The sequence below is a fragment of the Artemia franciscana genome, chromosome 7 (genome assembly GCF_032884065.1).
Source record: "Artemia franciscana chromosome 7, ASM3288406v1, whole genome shotgun sequence".
Classification (NCBI taxonomy): Eukaryota; Metazoa; Arthropoda; class Branchiopoda; order Anostraca; family Artemiidae; genus Artemia; species Artemia franciscana.
Window position 1 is genome coordinate 1,150,476 of NC_088869.1, and position 14,529 is coordinate 1,165,004.

General features: G+C 37.2%; 1 protein-coding gene across 4 annotated transcripts in view; it reads right to left on the reverse strand.

Annotated features, from left to right (window-relative positions):
* LOC136028706 (calpain-B-like) overlaps window positions 1-14,529 on the reverse strand; it is a 182,655-nt gene that overhangs the window by 10,815 nt on the left and 157,311 nt on the right. For all 4 annotated transcript variants that reach the window (XM_065706570.1, XM_065706568.1, XM_065706569.1 and 1 more), the window contains 2 exons: window positions 12,111-12,238; window positions 4,723-4,918 (listed from right to left, as the gene is read on the reverse strand). In XM_065706570.1, coding sequence (XP_065562642.1) covers window positions 4,723-4,918; window positions 12,111-12,238 — 324 coding nt within the window. The remainder of the gene's footprint in view (window positions 1-4,722; window positions 4,919-12,110; window positions 12,239-14,529) is intronic.

A 14,529-nucleotide genomic window follows, 5' to 3' on the forward strand; every position in this document is an offset into this window, starting at 1 on the left:
AATAGATATAAAATTATTTAACTGGATATTTCGAACACATATACAGTGTTCATCATCAGCAAGTTTTACTGCTGATGATGGAAACTGTATATGTGTTCGAAATATCCAGTTAAATAATTTTATATCTATAAAAGATTTCAGGTCAAGATTTACAGTGCGGCATATGGTTCCTTTGATTTGGTCTAGGTTGCATCTATAGATGTAACTTTGTCACTTACTGGCACTAGATCTCGGCTCCAAACGTTATTTATTCAATACTTCAAAAATTAAAATTTATTTTCGTGAAGGATGTGTCTTGTATTTATTATTTTTATTATTTTGTAATTGTTTGGGCATTGTCTTTCTACATTACCTGCCCACTGTAGCCTGATAATTGGTATTATAAAGTTAGTATTGTCTCGAATGAACGTGAGTTGGCGGTAGGTTTGAGCGCCATGTCAACGTTATTTCTTTAATAAGAAATCCAGGGAAGAATAGTTGTGTTTTATTTCAGTAATATGATGTATTATTTTTTGCAGTTTTTTGTCGTTGGTTTGTCTCGTTGTTTTTCCTCATTGATTAGTCCAGTTCAGAGTGGACACTAGTCAAGACAACCAGGATAACCAAACAAGTGGACAACCAGAGTGGGTCATGTCAAACTAGGTCAATGTTTCGATGCTCCCTGCGTTTGTTTCACCCCCGATCCGCAGTAGTCCTTCCAGGACAGATGCCATAGAGCTGTCCTATAACATTCCGAAAAGAACAAGGTTCACAAATTCTCTGTTGGGATGAAAGTACTTGAGAAACTTGAGTAGAAATATTATATACGAAAAGAAAACAATATCAGCATAAATATAACCTCAGTTTCAAACAAAATATACAATTTTGGCGCTCTGAACTACTTCTTGTAAATTTTCCGCTTATTTGGCATTTTAGTTGATAATGCGCTTTTGATTTGTTTCCCCACAAATCTCTTTTTATACTCTTTGCCTTGAAATTTCTTATATATTTCTACACTATCACTTGCTTTGTTTTGGAACCACCTCCCATTCCAAAACAAATTCTGCATTGATGTATGAGTGAGAACCCCGATAGATTTTTCAAACTATATTTGGACTATAACCCACGAAAAATTAGAAGCCTGAGAAAATTGGTAGTTTTTTTAAAAATAGGAAAAATCCCCAGAAAGGAGAGTGGTCTTTATAAAAAAAATTGCACCATTAAATTCAAAATTCAACATTAAATTCAACAAGAGTGATAAAATGTTAATCATTCCTGGATTATCTAAGCTGTGTCTTCCCTTGCACTTTACGGTGAAACTGACCAGATAGGGTCAAAAGCAAATAATAATATTATAAGAGAATGCATACAAACGGATTTTAGACACTTTAAGACGGACGCACCCGGAATTAAAAGCAAATATCGCCACTGAAAGTGAAGGGCTTTCCAGGACAGATAGAAAAGTTAACATCTTACTTGAATTGAATTTGGTTTTAAGAAAATTAGAATTTTCAAATTTTTTAATATCGAAAATGTTAGTTCAACTGTATAAATTTCTAAAAACAAGAAAACCTTGGAGGATGAAGAAAAATAAGGCAACGTCAAAGCTACTGAAAACAAGAAAGAAAAATGCCAAAATTTTGGTCGACACCTTCACTTAACCGTCTTCAGTGGAGAAAGATGAAAAAAGGTATGTTGATCGAACTACTGCTACAAACAACTCACTACAATACTAAGCCGTCTGAGGCCAAAACCCGTGCACACCATCCCTTTTAAGATTCAGTCTTAACACCGTATCAAGAAGTTGCAAGCTCCTTTAAATTTCTATTATAATCTCTCAGCCTTCTACCCGGGGACAGCCTACTTTTCATTAATGTCATGGCTTTTTCGATTAAAGATTTGCGCACTAACAACCTCTCTCTAATTGCTGGTGGTCCACAACCACAAGAGCAGGGGATTAAAAAAAAACCTTTTAAACAGTTAAAAAACTTTGTTCTCCGTTTCAATTTTTAAAAGTAACAATAAGGTCACTTTTTATAATTCTCTCTGTGTTGTTCAGTCAGATTGAAACAGTGAAATTGTCTTTAATGCCCACTAAGAGATGCTGTCAGTTGAACATTGTGGTGCTGATGTATCTTTTTCTACCTTTTCGAATCTTTTACCAATAATAGATTCCAGCAAATTAATGGAATATCCACTGCAAAATAAGATGTTTTTCAAATAGTTCAGTTTTAAGACTATGTGAGTTTCGAAACATAATCTCCTATTTTTACACAAAAGAATCATATGAAACAAAGCCCCAACTCAGAATTAGGAATGCCATTAAATATAATTTTTTTTCGGTTGCCTTTTCAGTGTTGCTAAGAACTTTAGTTTTAAAGTAGAAGTTTTTCTTCTACTTTAGTTTTTGTTTTTGTCTTTTTTCACTGTCTGGTTAACTTTAATCTGTACTCTTTTATACTTATTTCGATAGTTGAGCTTATAACTATTATTATTAGTCTTATAGCTATTATTATTTCCGCTTATTTCTCTGTGATTTTCCCCGTTTTTTCTACATTTTCTTGTTTTGTCTTCTTTAATTTCGTTGTGTCTTCTTTAATTTCGTTGTGTCTTTCCATTAAGGTTTCAAAAATTGACTACATCAAAATGTTTTTGGATAAACCTCGTTTTTTTTTAAATTACACATATTCTTTTATTTAGATTTCTCTCTGTATTATCAAACAGTTTAAGCTATGTTCTTTAGCATAATTTTAACAAATGCACTTTACTAGTATCCTTTTCACAAAATTGTAGCCCTTGGCTTCTCTTTCCCAATGCAAAGCAAATGTACATAATAGATTCATCAAATTGTTTTAACAAATATCTGCATTTAGCTTTCAATAAGTTGTTTTAGTCGGGTGGTTACAGCTCCAGACTTGAAAATCTTGGAGTCAGGGGCAGAGGCGTAATTTCCCAAGGTACACGGGGGCAACTCCCCCCTCGGACCCCATTTTGTCTCCATCACAAACTAAAATTTAGTTTTTTCAAAAAATCTTGTCAAAACTAAGATAAGCCTACTTAATTCAAACATCCAGAAAAATGGGTCAATTTTCTTTAATATAACTTTGCTTTTACGGTACTATGTGGTACATTTCTCATTTTTCACTGTCATTTTCACCTGATTTGGGAAAATCTGCTCCAACTTTGTCCCCCAGTCCCACGCAGGATTTTGACAAAACTGTACCTCCAGTCAGGGGTTCTAGTTCTGGTGTTGTTGGGTATTTGGATTGAAACAGGGGTCAATGGCGTGACTAAGAGTCGACCCAGCTCTATATGGTTACCTGGAGAAATCTGGAGGAAAACATCGGAAGCGTCAGATGATTTCCCTCCAGCAACGCATTGCGCTCCCAGCCAAAGACATTGAATCAGGAGATCAGGACCTGCACACCGCAAACCATGGTCAGAATGCCAAAACAATTTTTTTTAAGTTTTTTTTTTAAGTTTTTTTTTTTCAATAAGTGACTACATGCATTTTCTGGGTAAAGCTGGATGGCTTTGTTTTTTGTTTTTTTTTGCTAAGACCTACATAAGTACTCCCCATTATTAGCTTGAATGCTAATATATACCCATATATTACCCGTAAATACCCATACCCCAACCCCTTAACAAAAACGTCAGTGGCCAGCTTGTATGCTTTCTTATTTTTGCCCCTCTCTCCTAGATTTTTGACTGAGCAAATAAAAAAAATAAATAAATAAAAGAATGTCAAAATTTCATTGAATCAAACCTAGAATTTCTTTGAATCAAACATGAAATTCTTTTTAATATAACGAGGAATTATTTTAAGACAAAGAAAAAGATAGACAAAACTAAATGACTGTTTCGGCTTTATGTCTAAAATTCTTCTTCAGCAAATTAAATATTAAAATAAAATCCTGATCTTTTTTAATCTGAATGAATTGCCAGTCGTAGTTGAACTTGCTTTGAATCATGATGTTGGGACAGTTTCAAAGTCTTAATTCTAATGTATTTTATAGAGTTAAACTTTATATTTATTTTTTAGCTGAAGAAGGCTTTTAGATATAAAGCTGAAATATTCATTTAGTTTCTTCTAAATTTCACTGTCTTAAAACAATTCCTCGTTATATTGCCTTTTGTTATTTGTATAATGGAAAGGCAGTATAATCTTTGTTATTGTTTAACACAGACAGGGGTGCCCACTAGTGGGGGCACGGGGCTAGAGAGGCAATTGCCACCTTCCTCCTAAATCTTGAAAAATACTTTTTGTGTTTTCATTAAAAATACCCCTCCTCCCTCTCTAGACTTTGAAAATCTAGATTTTTATCTTCATAAAAAATTTGCTATTCCCTCCCCCATTCCCGTAATTTCTGATGGCTGTATGATTTTGATGAGTAAAGCTAGATGGCTCTGGTCCTTTTTTTATGAGGAGAAACATAGGAACCCCCTTTTATAAGTTTCCCATACCCCTATACTCCATGCTTATAGGCTACTCCTTAGCAAAAATGTCAGTAACCAGTTGAATGCTTACTTACTTGTGCACCCACCACAGATTTGGGAATTAGCATACCATAGGCGGGGGCACTTGTTGAGGGAAGGGGAGGGAGGGGGATAGAGAAGCAATTGCCCCCCTTTCTCCTGAATTTTGAAATATCGTCTTTGTATCTTCATTTAAAAATGGGGACAAAATTACCCTCCCCCCTATTTTTGTTAATTGGCACCCCTGATCGTAAATTTATTACTTACCAATCATATTTTTTAATTTGATAGCACACATTAGGTAGTCATCAAAAGAGAGGGATCCTTGCTTGTTGCCATATCGAAGAACAAGAGCGTTCAAAATTTTAAAATTCACTCTATAACCAGCAGCAGCCAAAGCCGAGCGAAGCTCCATAGTGGACAGAGTACCAGATTCGTCTGCATCGTATTCTTTGAAAATACCCTGAAATTTAAAGGGGGTTTCATTAAGAGGCAAAAGAAGATCTCAACTGATTACTTCAAAGTCAATGGAGAATAGATTTCATACCCTCAAGTGATGCATCTGTCAGCAATTTGTTATAAGATCATTCATCTTCGACTTCTTTTCCTCCATAACGAATTAGGGGGGGACCTGACTGATTGAAAAAAGAGACTGGAAAGAAACGAAAAGGACTTAGCTTGACTGAAAGAAAAGAACTGAGGGACATCAATTTCAGATCTTGCTAGGGAATTGAATTAAAAACAAATTTTGACTTGAATTCTTTACTTCATATTTTCACAGATTGAAAGGGGTAAGTCCCCAAGAAAACCAATTAGTCACTAGAAATATATTCAAAAGTTGATGCATGGCCAAGTTCTGTCAGAAGAAGATAAATTTACCCCCTTCTCTAACATAAAGCCCTACCTATGCCCATGAAAGCTCAATAGAGTAGACGGGGCAAAATTTTCTGGCGCCCTACGTTTTTGAAAATATCCCGAAAGTTGTGCCCCGAAAATGCTCTGAAACACAAATGAGACACTAAAAATAAGATGATTTTGTTTTTGTGATGAAACTTGTGTAGCCAGTACCTTGTAATTTAAATCCTATCTTTTTCTTCTTAAGAATATTAATCTTTATCCTTTAGATCTCTTCTATCGATAGAAAACTGTACGAAAGTGACACCTTTAAAACAGAAGTGATGCAAGGATTCACGCATGTGAGAGTTTGTGTTCTATTTCACTGAACATGTCTTAGGGCTATATTAAATATATTAACCGTCAATTTACATCATTAAAATCTTTAACATCAATTAAATAACACCTAATATCCTAAGTTGGCCCTGTTTGAAGGTCTGCTCTCCCTTATCATCTTTATTTCATGTCTTACATTTCATTTCACCATTATTTATTTCATTTCATCATCAAGATTTCAGATTCGTTACATTTTCTCAAACACCCACATTAATTTAAAAATAAGAGGTTTGTCGATCCAATTTCAAAGTTAAAAAAATGTATGAAACATAAAAATTAGTTATTATTATCTTAAATAACGTACGACTTAAAAAAATGCAAAAAAATATTCCATGTTAGAGTTTATATGCTCGCAAGCATTTATTTACCCTTTAATTAGTTTTGATTAGAACTCTGTGGTTGCTACAGTGAGGATTTCCCCAGTATTAGCTTTAAAGGCTAATTTAAAAGTCAAGAAAACTATTCTTGACTTTTCCTGCAATTGAGCAGCTACAACAAGTTCAACTTACAGTGTTATTTATTAATAGGAAAGCGACAGTTTTTCGATAGTTTTTCTAGCGTGTTTTAATGAAAAGGTTTCTTTAGATTTACTCTCTTTTCAGAGGTGAAGTGACTAGGTGTTCGACGTTTAATTTTATATAGAAATTAAGTAGCCATTTAATTAATTTTATATTAAAATGATAGTCTGTTGTGAAACCAAAGAAAAAGTTTAAAAATTTGTTAAATATTTAGTGGTTGATCACATCTTAATGAAACACGTTAAACAATTCTAACTTCATAATAAGCACACAAGTTGTAGCAAGTCAACAAATTTTCTGGGTCGCTACCATCCTCATTTAAATTTGACTATTTTTTCTTATCTAAATATATAATTTTTACTTGTTTCTGTGTATGTATATATTGGATTAACGACACTTCTTGATTAATCCTTGCGTCGACACTTCCGTTTGTTATTACAGCTGAGTTCTAACTCGGGGTCTCGTATTACCCACTGCGTCACCGGAGGAAACCCAATGCGATGAAAGCCGCTGCGTCACCGCAAGACATTCTGTTTCTTTTACAATGGATTCCCACTGATGCGATTTCCCGAATAAACGGCCGTTTTTGCGCGATCCATCCATTTTCCTCCGTTTTTTGCTGCAAGTATATGCGTCACAACGGTCCAACGGCTGCGTTGGACCTCCGTTTTTTGCTGCAAGTAGATGCGTCACAACGGTCCAACGGCTGCGTTGGACCTCCGTTTTCTGCTGCAAGTAGACGCGTCACAACGGTCCAACGGCTGCGTTGGACCTCCATTTTTTGCTGCAAGTAGATGCGTCACAACGGTCCAATGGCTGCGTTGGACCTCCGTTTCTTGCTGCAAGTATATGCGTCACAACGGTCCAATGGCTGCGTTGGACCTCCGTTTCTTGCTGCAAGTATATGCGTCACAACGGTCCAACAGCTGCGTTGGACCTCCGTTTCTTACTGCAAGTAGATGCGTCACAACGGTCCAACGGCTGCGTTGGACCTCCGTTTTTGCTGCAAGTAGATGCGTCACAACGGTCCAAAGGCTGCGTTGGACCTCCGTTTTTTGCTGCAAGTAGATGCGTCACAACGGTCCAACGGCTGCGTTGGACCTCCGTTTTCTGCTGCAAGTATATGCGTCACAACGGTCCAACGGCTGCGTTGGACCTCCGTTTTTTGCTACAAGTAGATGCGTCATAACGTCCAATGGCTGCGTTGGACCTCCGTTTCTTGCTGCAAGTATATGCGTCACAACAGTCCAAGAGCTGCGTTGGACCTCCGTTTCTTACTGCAAGTAGATGCGTCACAACGGTCCAACGGCTGCGTTGGACCTCCGTTTTTGCTGCAAGTAGATGCGTCACAACGGTCCAAAGGCTGCGTTGGACCTCCGTTTTTTGCTGCAAGTAGATGCGTCACAACGGTCCAACGGCTGCGTTGGACCTCCGTTTTCTGCTGCAAGTATATGCGTCACAACGGTCCAACGGCTGCGTTGGACCTCCGTTTTTTGCTACAAGTAGATGCGTCATAACGTCCAATGGCTGCGTTGGACCTCCGTTTCTTGCTGCAAGTATATGCGTCACAACGGTCCAACAGCTGCGTTGGACCTCCGTTTCTTACTGCAAATAGATGCGTCACAACGGTCCAACGGCTGCGTTGGACCTCCGTTTTTTGCTGCAAGTAGATGCGTCACAACGGTCCAACGGCTGCGTTGGACCTCCGTTTTCTGCTGCAAGTATATGCGTCACAACGGTCCAACGGCTGCGTTGGACCTCCATTTTTTGCTACAAGTAGATGCGTCATAACGGTCCAATGGCTGCGTTGGACCTCCGTTTCTTGCTGCAAGTATATGCGTCACAACGGTCCAACAGCTGCGTTGGACCTCCGTTTCTTACTGCAAGTAGATGCGTCACAACGATCCAACGGCTGCGTTGGACCTCCGTTTTTTGCTGCAAGTAGATGCGTCACAACGGTCCAACGGCTGCGTTGAACCTCCGTTTTTGCTGCAAGTAGATGCGTCACAACGGTCCAAAGGCTGCGTTGGACCTCCGTTTTTTGCTGCAAGTAGATGCGTCACAACGGTCCAACGGCTGGGTTGGACCTCCGTTTTCTGCTGCAAGTATATGCGTCACAACGGTCCAACGGCTGCGTTCGGCCTCCGTTTTTTGCTACAAGTAGATGCGTCATAACGGTCCAATGGCTGCGTTGGACCTCCGTTTCTTGCTGCAAGTATATGCGTCACAACGGTCCAACAGCTGCGTTGGACCTCCGTTTCTTACTGCAAATAGATGCGTCACAACGGTCCAACGGCTGCGTTGGACCTCCGTTTTTTGCTGCAAGTAGATGCGTCACAACGGTCCAACGGCTGCGTTGGACCTCCGTTTTTGCTGCAAGTAGATGCGTCACAACGGTCCAAAGGCTGCGTTGGACCTCCGTTTCTTGCTGCAAGTATATGCGTCACAACGGTCCAACAGCTGCGTTGGACCTCCGTTTCTTACTGCAAGTAGATGCGTCACAACGGTCCAACGGCTCCGTTGGACCTCCGTTTTTTGCTGCAAGTAGATGCGTCACAACGGTCCAACGGCTGCGTTGGACCTCCGTTTTTGCTGCAAGCAGATGCGTCACAACGGTCCAAAGGCTGCGTTGGACCTCCGTTTTTTGCTGCAAGTAGATGCGTCACAACGGTCCGACGGCTGCGTTGGACCTCCGTTTTTGCTGCAAGTAGATGCGTCACAACGGTACAAAGGCTGCGTTGGAACTCCGTTTTTTGCTGCAAGTAGATGCGTCACAACGGTCCAACGGCTGCGTTGGACCTCCGTTTTTGCTGCAAGTAGATGCGTCACAACGGTTCAAAGGCTGCGTTGGACCTCCGTTTTTTGCTGCAAGTAGATGCGTCACAACGGTCCAAAGGCTGCGTTGGATCTCCGTTTTTTGCTGCAAGTAGATGCGTCACAACGGTCCAACGGCTGCGTTGGACCTCCGTTTTCTGCTGCAAGTATATGCGTCACAACGGTCCAACGGCTGCGTTGGACCTCCGTTTTTTGCTGCAAGTAGATGCGTCACAACGGTCCAACGGCTGCGTTGGACCTCCGTTTTTTGCTGCAAGTAGATGCGTCACAACGGTCCAATGGCTGCGTTGAAATAGTCCTATTATTGTGCATTCCTATTTAAACATCGATGGTATAACGCCATCTATGTTTTCATGTTATGAAAGGAACATCTAAAACTTTCAACAATTTTGTTTAAAATCGCCGTTTGTAACGTTTAATACAGTAACCCTTGTTTCCCACTGATACAAATTTTTTAAGACAAAACGACGCACGGATAGCAGACACAGGAAAGTCCCAAAAACGTTCATACAGAAACGGTTCAATGCAGCCGTTGATGCACAAGACATATTATGAGATATTTAAAAATACATAAGAATACACTACATAACTACATAAACTACATAATCAACATATACTACATGAGAAACATAATATTCGTATCTTAAAAAAAATATTATGATATATTTAAACAGCAAATGCATGGGAATAGGCGAAATCAGGTTCTAGAAGCCAAGAGCAATATTTAAGGGGCTAAATTATATAAGCCTAGGTTAGCTATATTTAATTTAAAATATAATTCTTATCTTGTATGTTCATTTCCCTTAGAATATTTCTCCAGGCGCTAAAGATTAAGATCTAGGATTTAAAGGATATGAACTTTATTTAATTTTGTCAAATATTAATTGAACATTGGACAGCTGTGACGCATAAACTTGATACAATAACAGAGAAAATCTGTTGGTTCACACAAAAAAGAAGATTTTTGCGTGAAATTACATCAGTGCACCCAAAGGTAACGCAATTTATAGTTTTCAAATCAACAAACACTATAGAAACACCACGTTGGTGGCATGAAAATAAAGAAGACGCTTGATCATCAATGTTTAAAATACAAATGCTCGAGACAAAAAGAACAAAGGGAAATAATGTATTTATAAAACAAAGGAAAAAGTTAACAAAATGTGAATGAAATTGAAAGCGACCAAGAAAATCAGTTGACTCAAAATTGTCTGCATGTTATGAACTAAAAATTGTTTTGTTAACATGTTTCCGTATGAAGAGACCAACCACTAAATATTGAAATTTTTTTTAAATAAACTAAAAATTACAAATAGATTTCATAAATGATGCTACTACTATTACTACTAACAACTTACAGCAGCACAAAGCTGCCTTATGCCTATACAGCGGGACACACCCATCCTCCAACCAAAAATGAAACTGCACAAAGCAAAAAAACACCAAACAGCCCATACTTTTTAAGGTCACAAATACAGTTGCACTTATCTGGCAAAAGCTACTCCGGACTTCCTCTGCGAATAAGCTGCCCATATATATAATCCATAAAAATAAAAAATCTAAAAATAAAAATTCATAAAAATCTGTTTTTTTTAATCTTAGCATTGCACCCTTCATTGCAAGATTTTTAAAAAAAGATTCTCATTGGAAAAAATGCAAAAAACAAAACTGACTCCTCCCCCCTGCACTTTGAAAATAAATTTTTACCCCCTTTTCTATTCCTGTGAATTAACACCACTATTAAATATATTAAGCGTTATGAAATCGCTATCAGAGCATTAGATAAAAATAGCTTTATGCAGTAACCTGTATTAATATGGTCTGCATAAACTTCTAGGCAGATCCATTAGCAAAACTAAAATTTCCTTAAAAAAGAAGCTACAAATCCAGCTGGAAAAAAAAATTGAAATGAATCTTGAAATTGAAAAAAATAACTTCTAAGTAATTCGTAAATCAAAAATCGTTGCAAATTACTTTGCGGACTTTGCAAATTACGAAGTCCCCAAATCGTTTATTTAATTGCGGCACACAGCCAAATTCCTCAATTGATTCTTGGTAGACTTACTGCACTGCTCTTAAGCATATGCTCTAGACCAGAGGACCTTAAACTTTTCAGACCGTGCCCCCCTCCCCTTGGTTAACCCTAGACGTGCGTCCCCTAAAGTATTAATAGTAAGTCATAATAAGAATAAATTTAATAGTGATTTATCGATAAAACAACAATCCTTTTATAAATAATGTCTCGTGTTAATTGTCACTTCATGTATATGATGCATAAATATACCGAATTGTATACACTATAGAGGACGCGATTATTATTACGCGAATTTCCCAAATCTTTTTCTGTCCTACCAATACAATGTCGATTTTTTAAATTTACACCCCTCCCCCTATATGTCCTTGACGAGCCCCGGAGGATTGCCCCCCATAATTTGAGAGCCTCTGGTCTAAATAAAGCTTAAATTATGAATTTACAGTGCCTTTTCTTTGTAGGAAAGGAGAATTCTTACGAGAAGCTTTACCCTAAGTATGACCTTTAAGAGGCTTTAACCCCTTTTAAGAAGCTTTAACCCTTTATCCTAAAATATGACCGTAATATGTATTTTTACTGCAAGCCTATAGCTGCAATTTGCAGCAAAAGTTGCAAACAGCTACAGCTGTAATTTGCTGTAATTTGCAACATGTAATTCCTACAGCTGTAATTTCCAAAAATCACTGTACTCATTAGTTTTGGAACTATCGATTAACCATACAGAGAAACGGTATTAATTACACTTCTTCCTAGAAAATGAACCCTTTTTGGTCTATTTATATACCCTTTTTGGTCTCAGAACGTATTTAATATACCAAAACTCTGACAAGGGCCATAAGCCTTACTTTGAGTTTTAGCCCATAGCCCACGTGGTTTAAGAACTTCTCTAATGTACTCAGAATATCAAACTCGCACAGATGCCATAAGCCTTACTTCAATTTTTTTTTTTTGGGGGGGGGGGAGTGAATAGGTCATAGCAGTTAAGTAAATTACCCGCTCGTATTTAAACTGGCAATAAAAAAAGATATTATAATATATACCTTCAGTGTTACAATATTCGACCAAAGCTTCCTAAACTCTTCGTAACCCAGTCGGCCAGAGTGATCCACATCCAACATGGCAATCATGCTGCGACAAGTATCCTTACTAAAGCCTTCAAAGTCAAACTCTACAAAACATAAGACATTAGAAAGATTAGTAAAGTAAAAGAGTCTAAAAGAAAGAAAAGGACAAAAGATTCAAATTTCTAAGTGTTTAATTAAAAGTGTTTTGTGCTTACGTTTAAACGCATAGAAAGTGTTTAAGCGTGTTGCATATCCATGGTCTTACAATTTGTCGATAACGTGTCTTGTCCAACGTTGCCACTCTTTAGGATTTTTCTCAAAATCTTGGTATTTTAGTCCTGGGCTTGAATTCTTCGAAAAAGTATATACAGTGTACATTATCATCAAAAAATAAATTAAGTATATATATTACTAATATTTTGGCATTTTCTTCCAATCCTAAAGATAATTCTTAAACGAATTATATATCATAATCAACTACATCATCAACCCCTTAGGTCTCAAAGGGTATCTGCAAGAAGTGCAATGGTTAAAATCAGAAATCAGGAGACCTAGTTCTCCAACTTATTCATTTGCTGCTTCGATTGTCAAACTCTACAAAACATAAGACATTAGAAAGATTAGTAAAGTAAAAGAGTCTAAAAGAAAGAAAAGGACGAAAGATTCAAATTTCTAAGTGTTTAATTAAAAGTGTTTTGTGCTTACGTTTAAACGCATAGAAAGTGTTTAAGCGTGTTGCATATCCATTGTTTACAATTGTTACAATTACGTTTAAACGCATAGAAAGTGTTTAAGCGTGTTGCATATCCATTGTTTACAATTGTTACAATTACGTTTAAACGCATAGAAAGTGTTTAAGCGTGTTGCATATCCATTGTTTACAATTGTCTTACAATTTGCCGATAACGTGTCCTGTCCAACGTTGCCACTCTTTAGGATTTTTCTCAAAATCTTGGTATTTTAGTCCTGGGCTTTCTTCGAAAAAGTATATACAGTGTACATTACCATCAAAAAATGAATTAAGTATATATATTACTAATACTTTGGCATTTTCTTCCAATCCTAAAGATAATTCTTAAATGAATTATATCACATAATCAACTACATCATCAACCACTTAGGTCTCAAAGGGTATCTGCAAGAAGTGCAATGGTTAAAATCAGAAATCAGGAGACCTAGTTCTCCAATTTATTCATTTGCTGCTTCGATTGTTTGAGTGAATGAATTTTTTCTTTTATTTCTCAGTTGTTCGTTAGTATCCGTCACTGGCAGTTCATATTTGTTTGGATTTTGTTCAAATCGCGGATATTGGCGAATAAATCACTTTACTGTTTGTTAGGTATTTGATTTTAATTCTTTTGATTTTTGGTTGAATTTTAATTAATTTTTTGGCGGTTTTTTTCATTGGTTCTGTTTGCACTATCTGCACTTGTTTTTTGGGTTTTTGTTTTTTTCCTTGATCGCGCTGAAGAAGAGAGGCGGTTGTTCTCTTGAAATATTCACTTTCTGTGTTTTCTTTAGTAGTTTCATTTGGCCTTTAAAAACCCCATTATTGATCGTTTTCTTTCTTTATGAATTATATATTGGTAATTTCAGTGACAACTCTGGTTTTGTCTAATAAGTTTACGCTAATTCATTAGTATTACGAACGGCAAAATTACATTGAAGTGCTGGCTACATTAAATTCGGCCTGAGCTATCATAGCCGTATATTTCCCTAACTAGTGGGTTCAACTCCAATCAATGATAGGTTTCGTCACCATACTTTCATTATTTGATTTGGTGCTCCTCTAAACAGATGGGATAAGCTACAAAGGTAGATTAGCAAGCTGCTTTAGGCAGATATATTAGACACTGTCAGATCTTAGCTAGATGAGTTTTTGTGCTCATAACAAATACAGACTCCTAATCAGTTGGTCTAATACACCCCCCCCCCCCTTATACAGCTATGAAAAACAACTCTCATGAGAAATGGCTATTAGACAATGAAAATAATGAAGAAGGCAGAAAGTGAAAAATATTTAATCGATACTTTTAAAGCGTTTCATACATAAATATGTAAAGTTTTAAATATGGTCACTTCGTTTTCTCTAAACTTTACTGAGCAGCATAAAGATATTTTGTCGTAATTTTGCAGTAAATTAGGCAAACACTTAAAAACCTATTCACAAAGTGTAGACTGATCTGCTTATCTTAATTCACGAATAAGAGGATACGGAGATACCACGCCTCCCTCTCCTTCCCAATGAACAGCCATGCCGAGCCTGTAACCGGGTGTTGCTTCAATTCTAAGATGAAGTGGAAAATGAGAGTACTGCTCCACTTCAGCACTATTTGCCATATCGCATTATTACCCCAAGATTGGGGTATCCTTATCATTAATATTTTGGCAATTA